General features: G+C 45.6%; 1 gene segment (V, D, J or C); it reads left to right on the top strand.

Moving 5' to 3' along the window:
• The first annotated feature begins 4,520 nt into the window (after positions 1-4,520).
• LOC116872897 lies at positions 4,521-6,626 on the top strand. The segment is given in 4 exon segments: positions 4,521-4,649; positions 4,909-5,205; positions 5,443-5,556; positions 6,493-6,626. Coding segments are annotated over 4 exon segments (600 nt in total).
• Positions 6,627-13,318: the final 6,692 nt, after the last annotated feature.

Here is a 13,318-nt window from a genome sequence, read left to right as displayed (position 1 = left end):
TGGGTTTATATGTGCCTCTACCTGTGGCAGGCACCGTGCCATGGGGGAGGGACAGACTGGGGCTCTTCTGATCTGATTATCCTCTGGATTCAGAGTGGTGCCACTTACATAACTCTGGAGGTGTGGGGTGCCCAGTGAGGGTGCAGAGCAGAGTGCTCTTGTCCCAGAGCAGGGACTTGACATGAAATTCTCAGGAGAAGGTCCTTAGACTCTTCCACCCCAACCCATGACAGGGTCCTCCCTGGGTTTAGTTTTTCCCTGCTGTTCTTTCCTTGTCTCTTTTTCTCTCTCTTTATTTCCTTGTCTCTATTTCTCTCTCTCTCCCTTTCTGCAATCCCCATCCCTATATCCTTGGATGTCCTTACGGAGCACTCTGCTCTCTGGCACCTGCCCCAAGCCCCAGTTTTTATGGGCATTTTCTATATCTGGAACTGGGGCATAGCTGGGGGTGAGGGCGAGACTGACGACATGCAGCAGAGGAAGGAGAGAAGTTTCTGAGGGGGTGTTCGGGGAAGGCTATGATTTCCATCTCCCAGAGGAGTCTTTGCTACTAATCCCTGGAAGGACACATAGAGGTGAAGGAGCCATAATCAGCTTTCCAGATGGGCAAGTCTGGGTCAGCCCTGAGTTTCTGCATATTCCTGGGGAGCGGCAAGGAGGAAGAGGAGGGTGGGGAGGGGAGGGGAAGAAGAGGGAGAGAATGGGAGATAAATGTAAACTGGCCCTTGGGATCATTGGTGCTCTACCTTTCCCTCCAAGAATTGCCTGCCAGAGAAGTCACATTTAGTGATTCTCACTCCACTGGGGGCTTGGCCCAGGGTCCCCACCGACAAGTGCTTTGGTTTTCAAACCATAAAAGCACAGAAGGAATGTTAGAATATTAGAACACCAGAGTGAAAAGGAATTTAGGTTCACTCAATTTTTAGATGAGGCAAAGGAAATACCAAGCGGTAACAGGAGTAAGTGCCTGATCCCCCACGCAGTTAGAGGCGGAATTAACACTGGCACACAGGGGATCTGCTCCCAGACCAGTGCTCTTTCCATTATTTGCTTAGGTTACAGACACCCAAAGGGTGCCCAGCTACCAGAAGTGCTTTCCTGCCACGGCTTGCCCTGGTAGAGGCGGTTGTCATCTGCTGACTGCTTCTTAGGGAGGGGACACACATCTCATTGTATGCCTGGCGTTTTTTTTTTTTTTAAAGATTTCATTTATTTATTTGACACAGAGAGATATCACAAGTAGGCAGAGAGGCAGGCAGAGAGAGAGGGGGAAGCAGGCTCCCTGCCGAGCAGAGAGCCCAATGTGGGGCTTGATCCCAGGACCCTGAGATCATGACCTGAGCCAAAGGCAGAGGCTTAACCCACTGAGCCACCCGGGCACGGCCTGGTGTTTTTTCTATCCAGTTTCTGACATAGCTGAGCCAAAGCTGGAAATCACTTCACTGACCCCAGTGTCTTTTCTCCAACAGACAATGGAGAGGCTCTGAAAAGTTAACAAGGACATGTGCCCAGGAGGCATCCCCCAGCCCAGAAACCGGACCACATATCACAGAGGCACTCAGCTCCAACCGTGGTGGACAGGGCCTGGAGCATCTGTTTATGCCTCCACCCAGGGTATGCGTACTCTTTTCATTTTTTACTGAGTTCATCAAAGCTGGTAAGGACCAGCTGAGGTTGTTGGCTGCTCCTGTGAGCACCTGAGTAGGAACTGGGGTGCAGTGGGAGGAAAAAACCTATCTCCCAGGGCAGCAACCATAATGCCAACTCTGGGCATGGGAGCAGGGAGGTTGGCCCAGGATGGGAGCAGGGCCAGGACAAGAGGAGGAGCTGGGGAGGCACTGACCTTGAGGAACAGGAATCCAGGGAAGAGATAACAGGAGTGTCAGAGACACTCTGATCCCAATCGCATTTGGGGATTAAGGCAAAGGGAGGGAGCGACAGGGAGACAGGTCAGCCAGCCCTGTAAACCAAGATGGGGCCAGAATCCCTTATCCTGAAATCTGTCTACCTGCCAGAGTGCCTGCCTGAGGGAGGGAGCTGGGAGCCAGTGCCTACTGCCTCAGGGTTTCTGCTCCTGGGCTCCCTCTGGCCACGCACTGGGCTTTTCTCTCCCTGTTCACCTCTCCCCCAACCAGTTATGATTTGCTCTCCTCTTCCAGTGCCTGTCCCTGATCCCCAGAGTCACTCTCTCCACAGTAACCTCAGACTGCGATGCACGTGGCTTGTCAGGTGAGGACGCCTCTGTGTGGGCACATACACATTTCTAGTGTTCAAGATGTGTGATTTGGGCAATGCTTCCCAGAGCATCATCCCCCGCCCTCTCTGGAGAGAAGAGGTTGGGAAGAGGTAAGAGAGCAAAAGCCAAAAGAGAAGCAGCACATGTTACTTGGAATGCTGGGAGATGGACATTTTGTGCACGATTAGATTATGCACATTTGAAGTCGCCTGATATGAAAATATTAAACAAATCCACTTTCTACCCCAAATTGTACATAATGAAAATGAGCATCTTAAAAAAAAAATAAATCCAGAACCACAGAGATTGCAAAGCTATGAAGACAACTGTATTATGTTGTCAGCACGCAGCATCAATAACTGTTACTCTTTGCTAGAACCACATGAGCCGTATTGTGGTAAGTATTTATATGTCAGCAGATTAACAAAAATATTGCATCTGGGAGGCGCAAAGCCCCAGGACGTCAGGCCACAGCTGTTCCCCGATGTGTCAGCTTCCCAGAGTGATGGGTCCGTGATCTCACCTGGCTCCATCCGGCTCCCTTCTTCCCTCATCAAGGGCTCCGTAAGGCTCAGACTCCACACTGGGAGCACCGACGTGAATACAGTGCGATCCCAGGTCTTGAAATAGTGAAGTCTGGTTGCTAGACCCCTATGTGTCCCCATGTTTTTGCCTGTCAAATGCTGAGGGTGAAGAGAGGGTCTTTTTTTTTTTTTAAAGACTTATTTATTTATTTTAGAGAGAGAGAGAGAGAGGGAACATGAGTGGGAGGGACAGAGGAAGAGGGAGAGAGAACCTCAAGCAGACTCCCTGCTGAGTGAGGACTCTGATGCAGGGCTCCATCCCAGGACCCTGAGGTCATGACCTGAGCTGAGACCAAGTTAACTGACTGCACCACCGAGGTGCCCTGAGAGGGTTTTTTTTTTTTAAATTTAATATCCCAGATCACTGGTTTCCAAACTTTCTGGAAAACGATTCCTCTTGCCAATGTTAGAAAGCTATGAGAACATGTGATTTTCATCTCAGCTGGTGACTGAGAGAGAGATAAAGGGAGGTAAATCCTGCCATAAATTCTGTCATATGTAAATTGAACTGACAATTTACCACTGACGTGACAGAAGTCAACTCACTAAGGACTCCGTCTGTGCCAAACTGTATTCCAAGAATTTTTTTTGTGTACGGATCTATTGACTCCTATGAAATCACTCTCATTATTCTCTTCATCTCAAGATGGGTAAACTGAGTCCAAAGTCCAGAGCACTAGGTAGCACCAGCACTGCGCCTTGTCGGGAAAATGTAACAAAAAATCAGAACTTTTCTCAACTCAGGAAACCTCTCCCCGGAAGTAGAAAAGAAAGAAAGAAGTCTTATTATTGAATAAGCATTAAATCAGAATGTGATATGTATACATCCCAGGCATTTGGTTAGGATAGTGCAAAGACAGGCAGAAATCCCAGCCTTTTGTATAGACCATCAGACACAACCCATTACATACACATTCTCGAGATAAGTGACAACCAGTCCTCAAAACAGAGGCTGAAGAGGACATCCCGGAGTCACTTGCTAACTGGGGGTCCCATCCAGGTTTACCCGGAGGGCAAGTCATCTTGCCCTATCTTTCTGGCAGGGCATAATTTTACATCTTGGTGTGAGGCATGTGCTCTAAATTAGGTTAGGCTCACTTTGTTGTTCGTATTTCAAAGAGATTCATTGCAGGTCCTAGAGAAAAACATTTCTGGGTGACTTACATATATTTCAAAGAAAGAACTTAAAATTACAAGATTTCTAAAGTAAATGTTCTAAGAAAATGGACAGGAGGTAAGTCTCTTCCCTTATTTCCAACAGGGGTAATTAAGTCTCTTATGTTTAATTTGTTAGTTGACCTTACAGAGGAGAACATGGGAATCAGAAATGTGAGCCCACTGAGTGCTGCCCAAGAAGGCCTCGGAGCAGTCTCTGTGCGTGTGCGAGGCATACGGGGAGGGAGGTCTTTACTCAATCTAGCCGCCTGCTCGCTTGCACTGAGATGTTTGAATCCCTTGTGAAGATGTGCAGTGCAGATTCTCTGGAGCACAGTGGAGAGGGTGCAGGCCACGTACCTTCAGTAAGGCACTCCGTGAAGTTGGGGAGTGTGCACCTGTCTGTGTTAGGGTCGTTGGCATGCAGGAAACAGGAAACCCCATGGGGTTTGAACCTCAGTGAGACAATGAGATAAAATATTGAGCTTCCTGGAAAAGCCCCTCCCTTTTGAGTTTCAGGCCTAGAGTGTCAGCTACTAATTGTCACCTTATAGACCCGCATCCTGTTCTTCTGGCCCTGTCCCGCTGCCTTGCTGGAGAAAGCCTATGGGGCCAGAGAATGGGACTGCCATCCATTCTGTGGGGCTGGGTGCTCATGGCTACCATGAGTACAGGTCAGAGGCCAGGCAGAAAAAGCCAGTCCATGGGTTGGGGGAGGGAAAGAGGGACAGAAAGTTTTGCTCCTAGGTCCCAGTCTTGCTAAGACCCTCCCCGGCATAGCACCCTCGCAGAAAGCACTCTTTCTGTTCCCAGGAGTCTGCTGCTGGCATTGCTCATGGGCCTCCCCCTCTTTGGGATTTGGATGCAGATGATTATTTGTGGGAGTTACTGTTACCCTCGGGAACTTTAGCCTGGCCTGACTGTGTATTTCAGGTGCCACGGCGAGCTTGGTGGAGCAAAGGCCCAGGTGGGTCCTGGTAGCTCGTGGACAGGCTAAAACCCTGCACTGCATCCTGAGGAATTCCCAGTACCCCTGGATGAGCTGGTACCAACAGGACCTCCAGGGGTCACTACAGGTGCTGGTCACTCTGCAGAGTCCTGGGGATGAGGAGGTTGTATCCCGTCCTGGAGCAGATTACCGGGTCAAGCGGGTCAACAGCACAGAGCTGAGGCTGCATGTGACCAATGTGACCCAGGGCAGAAGCCTCTACTGCACCTGCAGTACACACAGTGAGAGATCCCCCCTTGGACAAGTGAACACAAACCATCCCGGACGCCAACCACAGACCCAACCTCCTCCTTCTCCCCGACCCCCTATGCTCCCCTGTTGCCTCTTCTCTACAAGCGACTCTTCCTGCAGCTTTCCCATGCCCTTCTGGGAGTGCTCAGCCTGCCCAGCACAGCGATTTAACCACCAGTTCAACCTCTGAAGGGCTCCGTTGCAGACCTTGCTCTGCTCCTTGGAAGGTTTGGGAAAGACTTCATCTCCCCGAACCCTGGTTTCTGTGCCTGTAAGTACAGACAGTAACTCGACCCAGCTCAGAGGCTTGCGATTAGGATCAAACGGCATGACTCTCCACGGTATGCCCAGGTAACAAACGTATGCTTCTTAATACCGGCGTCAATGCCCAGAGGGGTGCTGGAAAGAAACCTGGAGAAATCCTGAGGGCTCAGAAAGGAGGAAGAGGGAGTATCTCAGAGTGTAGCCCCTCACTCACACCCCTAGAATAAACACCCACTTCTTCAATTTGATCCCTATACTTGGTGCTCGCCACCACCTAAACGTCTCAGCCACCCCACCCCACCCCCACCATCTCAAGAGGATCTTTTTTAAAAAATAAGCTCTTCAGAGAGAGCCTGTCTTAGAGAGGACGAGGGTCTGGATCCACAGTGAGGGCTCACCAAACATTGACTCAGCAGCCACGGCGCAGAACTGGGTCTGCTACCTGAGCAAAGCCATGCATGGAGTGAGGGTGGAGCAGGAAGGCTCAGCTCCCAGGGGAATGGCCCAGAAGCAGCAGGCAGGTGCCCAGGGAGAGAAGCCCAGATCCTGGGAGCCCTGCAGAGATGGGCGGCCAAAAGGCGGCTGTAATGGCTCCACTCTGCTTCTAGCTAGGAGCAGCTCTCTCCCAGAGCATGTGGACCAGATGAGCAGGTAACTGGGAGGCAAGGAGAAAGGGGTGGATGAGAAGTCATTTCAAAGCTCAGTCTCTGATGAGGGTCTGGGGTTTTGTGTCCCAGAGCGGCAGGCAAGCACACTTTCCTCAGGGCTTGTGGAGAGGGAGCAATTTTTTTCCACCAGGGGGCGCCATCAGCCCATAGTTCTCCATGATCTGCTCAGACAGGGTCTGGCATGGATGACCGGTGTGTCTTCTCTCACCGCCCCCATACCTCCACTCAGGTGTTATGGTGAACACTGCCCAGCTCTAAAGGACTACAGCAGTCATGGGGAACAGGTCTAGAGCCTGGCCAGAGTTCTGGAGACAAATGGATACCTGTGTTCTCTTCTCCCTCCAGGAAAGGTACCGCTGAGAACGCCCTCACCGGGAAATCCTTGGTCCCAGGCCACCGAGAGGCTGTTCAATACAGAGATGGCCGGGCAGAGAGGCCTGGGCCACCTGCTCTTAAGAAATGCTGAGGTCCTCTGCTAGCAGCTCTGGAAACAACTACAGCTGAGCACACTCACCAGAGCGATGGAAGACACCATTACTCTGATGAACCCCTTGAACTTCCATCCCTGGGAGCTCAGTGGAGACTACCCAGATGCCGTCCTGCTCACTTGGACCATGAACTATGCCTTAATACCACCACCTAGATCCTTAATTCCTTGGTGATTAAACTAGTTTCCCTAGATTGGCAGATGTTAAGGGCCCAAACAATGCTTTTTGATTGGATTATGTTATTTTTTTTTTTTATTTGACAGAGAGAGATCACAAGTAGAGAGAGAGGAGGAAGCAGGCTCCCTGCCTAGCAGAGAGTCCGACGTGGGACTCAATCCCAGCACCCTGAGATCATGACCTGAGCTGAAGGCAGAGGCTTAACCCACTGAGCCACCCAGGCAGCCCCTGATTGGATTATGTTACTTAACCCTCGTTATCCACATAGGAAATACTGGTCTCTGTGATGTAGTCTCTTGTCCACAGGCTAGTGTGAGGGATTTGTCCATGCCTCTGGGAAGCATATTTAAAACATATTTAAACTTCATTTTTTTCATCCAATACTTTCAAGTGCCCTATTAGAAAAGTACTACCAAGTTTTTTGTATTTTATTTTTGTTTTTGTTTTCATAGGAAACGGGTATGTGACACCCGGAATGACCTAACCAGCACTCAAATACAGGAATTCTGAGTCAGAGCTATGACTCTCAGTACGCCATGATGCTGCCTTGTTGAGTAATGAATGTATTGTCACTGCCACGAGGGAGGTGTGACATGGCAGGCATCTCTGTCCCTTCCAGAAAGGCAGTGCCCATCATATTGCAGATGTGGTCAAAGAGCACAAGGACGTCCACACGTGAGGTGGTAGCAGGTCAGGTGAGCATCCTGAAAAGACACTCAGTGGCCCCACAGATGCATCCTAGGGTTCAACAGGTCCAGATGGGAATAGACAGGATTATACTAATTACATCCAATCCTTTGGAGGGGAAAGTAACATATGTTATGATTGTGTAAATTGGATTCTGCTCTGTCGTATCGCCATAGTTTGAATATGGACTTCTAAGGCTGCCAGGTGAGTATCGTTACCTAAGACAGCCATCTCTCTGTTCTCCTTTGTCTTAGTCATCCTCTCGATTAATCAATACGTGCATAGAATACCCACTCCGTTTTCAGTATTTTAATAAATATGGTGTGAACTTTCAAGAAATATGAGGCGTGTTTTCTCTTTACCCATCTTTTTACTTTCCATATTCCTCGGAGAGCAGAAAGTATAAGCTCAAAGTTTCACTTGTAGGATGAGTGTCTTTTTTATAATTCAGATTCCTGAGCCCTGAACAGAAACATAGCCCATATTTATGGCCCCTATGCTATCATTTCAGGCCCCTGAGCAGGAGAGCCAGCATGGGTCTAATGTGAAGGTAGGGGCTTAGATAGAGGTGGGTTTGGGAAGAGAGAGTTCATAATGGGTTAACAATTATTAGAGCTTCAGGATCCGTGCAAGTCTTTTGAGTTTAAGCACACATCCATCCATAACACACTAATGGGGCTTGTTAAGAATAAACTGTATTAACTGGGTTTGGTAGACAATGAATCCCAATATGGATTAACAGTTAGCTAAACTGAGGAGAATGTATAGAATTCCAGAAAACTTTATAAAGTAATATAATAGCTAAGACTGTGAATTTAAACTTACTTTTCTACTTTCGTGTTTTCTCCTCCTTATATCCAATGAATTGGATTTCTGAAATTGGGGAAACACTTCAAAAACAAAGCAACCCTATCTGGCAATTGCCTGTCTAAGTGACACTACAATGTACTTATCTTGCAGTTATAGTTTTAGACCTCTACCCAAATAAATACAATGACGTTGCAAAACTTCCTTTCTGTATTTTATACCTAAGGGCCTTTCCCATGCAGGCTGGGAAAGGCACAGGTGCCTAACACCTGAAGAAGGGGAACATATATTGGTAAATTCTATCAGAATGTTCTTTTGCTCCCTATCATTGCTCTTGCTTGGAATATGTTCTTGAGGCAAACGTAGTCTGCAGTTCAAAGTTGCTATGTATGATATTCTCCAGCTAGACACCTGTGTGGAGAAAATTGTCTTTGCTTGAAATGGTAATATCAAAATATCACTCTTTGTATTATTTGTATTTAGTGAATTTGATTTTAAAAAGTACTCTACTAGTAAATAAATGAGGTCGTCAGCAAAAAAAAAAAAAAAAAAGAATGTTCTTTGGCTCTCAGATATAACCTGATTGATTGATTGATTGATTGATGTGTGTGTATGTGTGTGTGTGTGTGGCCATGAAAATAGTTTCCATCCTAAATGAAGAAAGATAAACTCAGATGTAAAAAAATGGTAACAGATTAGCAGTAATCCTTTGCAAAGATTTAAGGGGGATCATTGTATATTGAATGCCTACTATATACTGAATATTATGCTCCATGCCTTACACAAATTATCCTATTTACTTCCAACAATCCAGAAGAGTATTATCGGTCCTGTTTTAGAGATAAACTAAAACAAGACAGGTTAAATTTCTTAATACCTGAGGACCCACAGCTCATACTGTGGAAGTTGGGATTACACACAAAATTAGATCCCAAACCTGTGCTCTTTCAGCACTGCTAAGCCCAAGATCATCCTTCTGTGGCTCTAGAAGTGAGATAAACTCACACTGGAGGGACAGATGGTGGAAATCAGAGTGGGAAATAGCAGGCACAAGGGAGAGTCAGCTAAACTGACAGCAAAGCATATTGAAGTGAAGGTGGAAGGGAATTCAGAGCTGATGGCCAGTAGAGGGGCAGCAGGCTTGCAAGCTATACGGAGAGCCGTCAGCAGCAGGCCTCCTGGGGGTCTACAGCAACATCTGGGCAGGGTTAGTCAGAGTCTTAGGCTTATAGGAGCTGGGGAATCAGATAAGGTTGTCGAGACAAAGACAGCATTAATGGAACTGGGATTAAAAGAAGGGGTGGGGGAGAAGAGGGAGCTTTACTGCAGAAATAGAACAGAAGCCCAGTCTCTAAAATTGGGCTATTTGGGTAGAAAAGTATAACAGCAAGTTTGGCTTGGTGACGAGCTAAACTTCTTCTAACCAAGGATAGAATTGGAGCCACGTCTTGGGCTGCTATTGTAGATGGGGCACTTGAGATTATAGGTGTGCCAACTAAATGGCTCAAGGTAGGAGTCAGCAAGTTTAGATGTACGTTTTATAGCTGAAGCAAATCCTGCATGTGATTTACATTATTTACAATAATCTCTTAAAAACAAACTGACAGCAGACAACAAATCATAGACTGGGCAAGAGAGACAATGAGGAACATCGGTTTGATTTTAGTCAGAGTAGTTACCAGAAACCCCAACGTGAGATAATGAAGGTGCCTAGTACTGCTGAGTTTTCAAAGGACCTGGGAGCGATGACCTTGGGATTCCTTGCCAGTGTCAGGCCCTAGGCCAGCCTCTCTCATTCCCATCTTTAGCTTCCAGTGGGCAACTTGATTCTACTCTAGTTGTTATAGCTAATGGCATCGAATTGAGGCTTTTTTTAAACCTTGATTCCCTATTGAACAGAGCTCAATTTATGGTTTCTGATATCCTCCTGTTCTTGAAGTGAATGCACATGAGAAGAATTACAAAGTCTCATCAATAGAGTAGCTGGTTATTAATTTCTGTGCACAAACAGAAGCTCTTTCCTAATCTTCACCTTGCTTTTGTAAGATCCTGGCCTATCCATTTTCATTTAGTTTTTGGAATCATAGCTTTTCAGCCTGGAGAACAGTGGTTATAGGAGGTATCCCTGTACTCTTTTCCATGTACTTCCCTGTACATGGAAAAACATGCTCTCTAAATCCTAACATGTTATTATGATTTGAGGAAACTGATGAATGACCCCTCCCCTCCATTTTTTCCACATAAGTTCTGAACAAATTGAGAGAGACAAAGTAGTAAGGCAGATGGGAAGGGAAATTTTTGGCCATGTCACTTACTGAGCTGTTAGAGAATATGGCTTAGATACATGGCAACATGGGAGTCCCAAGGCTGCAACTTAAAATTAGAAAGAAGTCTCCCATCATTCAGCATACTGAGTGGTGGATTCTATCATATTTTCTACTAAAAGCATAAAGTGAAAATAAACAAAGAGGCTGTGCAGAAGAACCTTACAGGTGTCACATTCCCCATTTAGAGTGGCCTTTGTCCTCTGCTAACGGGCCTCTCAGGTTTTAGTTTAACTTGTTTAAGGAAATAGATAAATCTCAAGCTATTAAACTCATCTTCCTCTCTTACTCTTAAAATGGAAACAAACAAACGATCTTGAATTCTTTCAAGGGTTCTCTACAAAAATGGGAGCCCCAAGAATGAAACTGACAGGAAGTTCAAGTTCTTACTTGATTTATAGAACCAAAAAACACCTGACAGATTTGATGATAGTGGACCGATGGGAGTCAACATGCTAAAGTGGTATGGGCTCCTCCCTAGGTCACAAAGCTCAGTTCCTTACATTACCTGACTCAGTGCCCCTTGAATGAATTGGAACCCAGTACCCTAAGGAATGAACCTTGTTCTAACATTGAGTCTCCTTTCCAGTCTGTACAAAGATGACCTGAGTCTATTTACTTGGTGACTTATGCTCTAGGGACAAGAAGATAGTTGAATTTTTTTTTTTCTGAATTGGTACTAATCTGTAGTGTTTGTGGTTTGGGAGGGAAGATTCATAATCAGTGCTATCCTCTGATCATAGTGGGACTTATGAAAATTGAGGGATAATTGGATTTTTTACCAAGTCTTCCTTAGAGTAATTCAATGGGGCTCTGAAACCATCTAGAATTTCCTTCCACAGTACCTATGTGCACTGGCAGGGGTGGAAGGAGTATATTTTTTTTCTTCAACTGGTAGAATCACTACAATATCTGTCAGGCCTGTGAAGTAAGCTTTTGTTGTAGGAAGGGCTAAAAGAGAGTTGATGGAAATTCCCCTTAGTAAATCTAAAACATCAGCACATTGCTGAGGCCAGTACTGCCAACACGGACTTGAAATATGCTGGGTGATAATTTGTATTATAATTTCACTTGGTTCTTCAGTTGGTCATGTCATAAGAGTGGTGGAGAATGATAGTGTTTGAATATTGCGTGGTAAACTCCAATTATAGTTGCTGGTCCGTATGTGGCTCCTTACTAGAGCAAATAAATGCAGTCTTTCACACTCAGTATGCAACTATCCATCTGGAACATGTATTTTTGTACATTGCATTGAGAAGCTCAGAATTAATGAACTTTCATTTGTCAGGGACAACAATATATTTTTACCTCCACACTCAGGCAGTCCTCATTGCTTTGTCCCTGAATCTGAATATAGCCTTTAAGGAACTTGACAGTCTCAAAGGGTACCATGTTGATCTGTTGTATTAACAATATCATGTTGGTAGGGTGAGATAAAAGGAAGTAGCAAGTTTTCTGGGTGTCTTGGAAAGACAGATATGTAGTAGTAGGTAGGTGATACAACCAGTGGAACTTACTGGTGTATGTTGGATTCCTCTATTAAAATGAATGCATTGTTATACTGGTGCGCTCTACTATGAAGAATGGTATCTGAAGACCTATAAATTTTACAAGAAACATATATCTCATTAGGATATCGTGCTCTGAACCATTTAATTGGATCTGTTTCTTAAGCTTAAATTCTGTAGATCCAATGGTTTTAGAAGTATTTTTTGTGTACTAAATGAAGTTTATGGCAAAGCCTAATAAGAAAATCAAAATAGTGGTCCCAAAATATGGTATCAAAGTCATGCTCCTTTTTCCTCTTTGGGAAATAGCTTCTGCTTTGCCACTGGGGTCTAGTGGAGACTAAGTGCCTGACTCCAGATCACCAGTTGGCCATGAAACTTGCTCTATCTAGGTGCGGCTACCTGACTCTTTGTCGTTGACTTGGATATGCTTAGCAATATTCCACACCCAACTTGGAGTGTAAATAGAATGGAGGAAAACTAGGCCATGAAAGTCCAAATAAGTTGCACTAGCCCTTGCTCTGGGAAATTTTCCTTAAGCCACACTGTGACCTCTAAGAGTTTTTTTTATAAACAGTTCAGTGAGGGTAGAAAGACTTCACTGGTTGATGTATTAGGACTGACTGCATGCTGACTACTGTGATAATACGACCCCTCTGAGGGATGTCCTGAAGGAAAGAGAGGAATGAGATTCTTCTCAGGAGACAGAAATTCAATTAAGACATCTGGTTGTTTTCTTCCCTGAGAGGCTGAGGTTTATGTGAATTTCTTGGGAGTTGCCTATGGCCTACCTTGACAGGCACTCAGAGGGAAGAAGATGGAAGGAATGGGGATTAGCTATTTGGAGAAAAATTATTTGGTAGGATTTTTCAGGGTGGGCTTGGAGCAGGAGAATATTATAGCCCATAAGAATTCTTACCAAAATGCTTTCAATTCTGTAAACTTTAATAACAGTTCAGGTAAGTAGGTGTGTTCTAAAGTCCTTCATTTTCTCAAGGGTTTTTTAGTGACTTCATAAACAAATAATGGGACCAAATGGAGCATATACAAGGACTTCCTAAAAATCTCACCTGACTACTACCACTGCTACAGATACAATGTGTCAGTGTCAGTGACTCAGCCCTGATACAGTCCTGATGTAGTACTATAACCTAGGTACCCCAGTAGCCCCTTTCAGCAT

Source organism: Lontra canadensis, unplaced genomic scaffold, assembly GCF_010015895.1.
Source record: "Lontra canadensis isolate GAN:19392208 unplaced genomic scaffold, GSC_riverotter_1.0 scaffold2, whole genome shotgun sequence".
NCBI classification, from domain to species: Eukaryota; Metazoa; Chordata; class Mammalia; order Carnivora; family Mustelidae; genus Lontra; species Lontra canadensis.
This window is presented reverse-complemented; position numbering and strand designations above follow the sequence as displayed.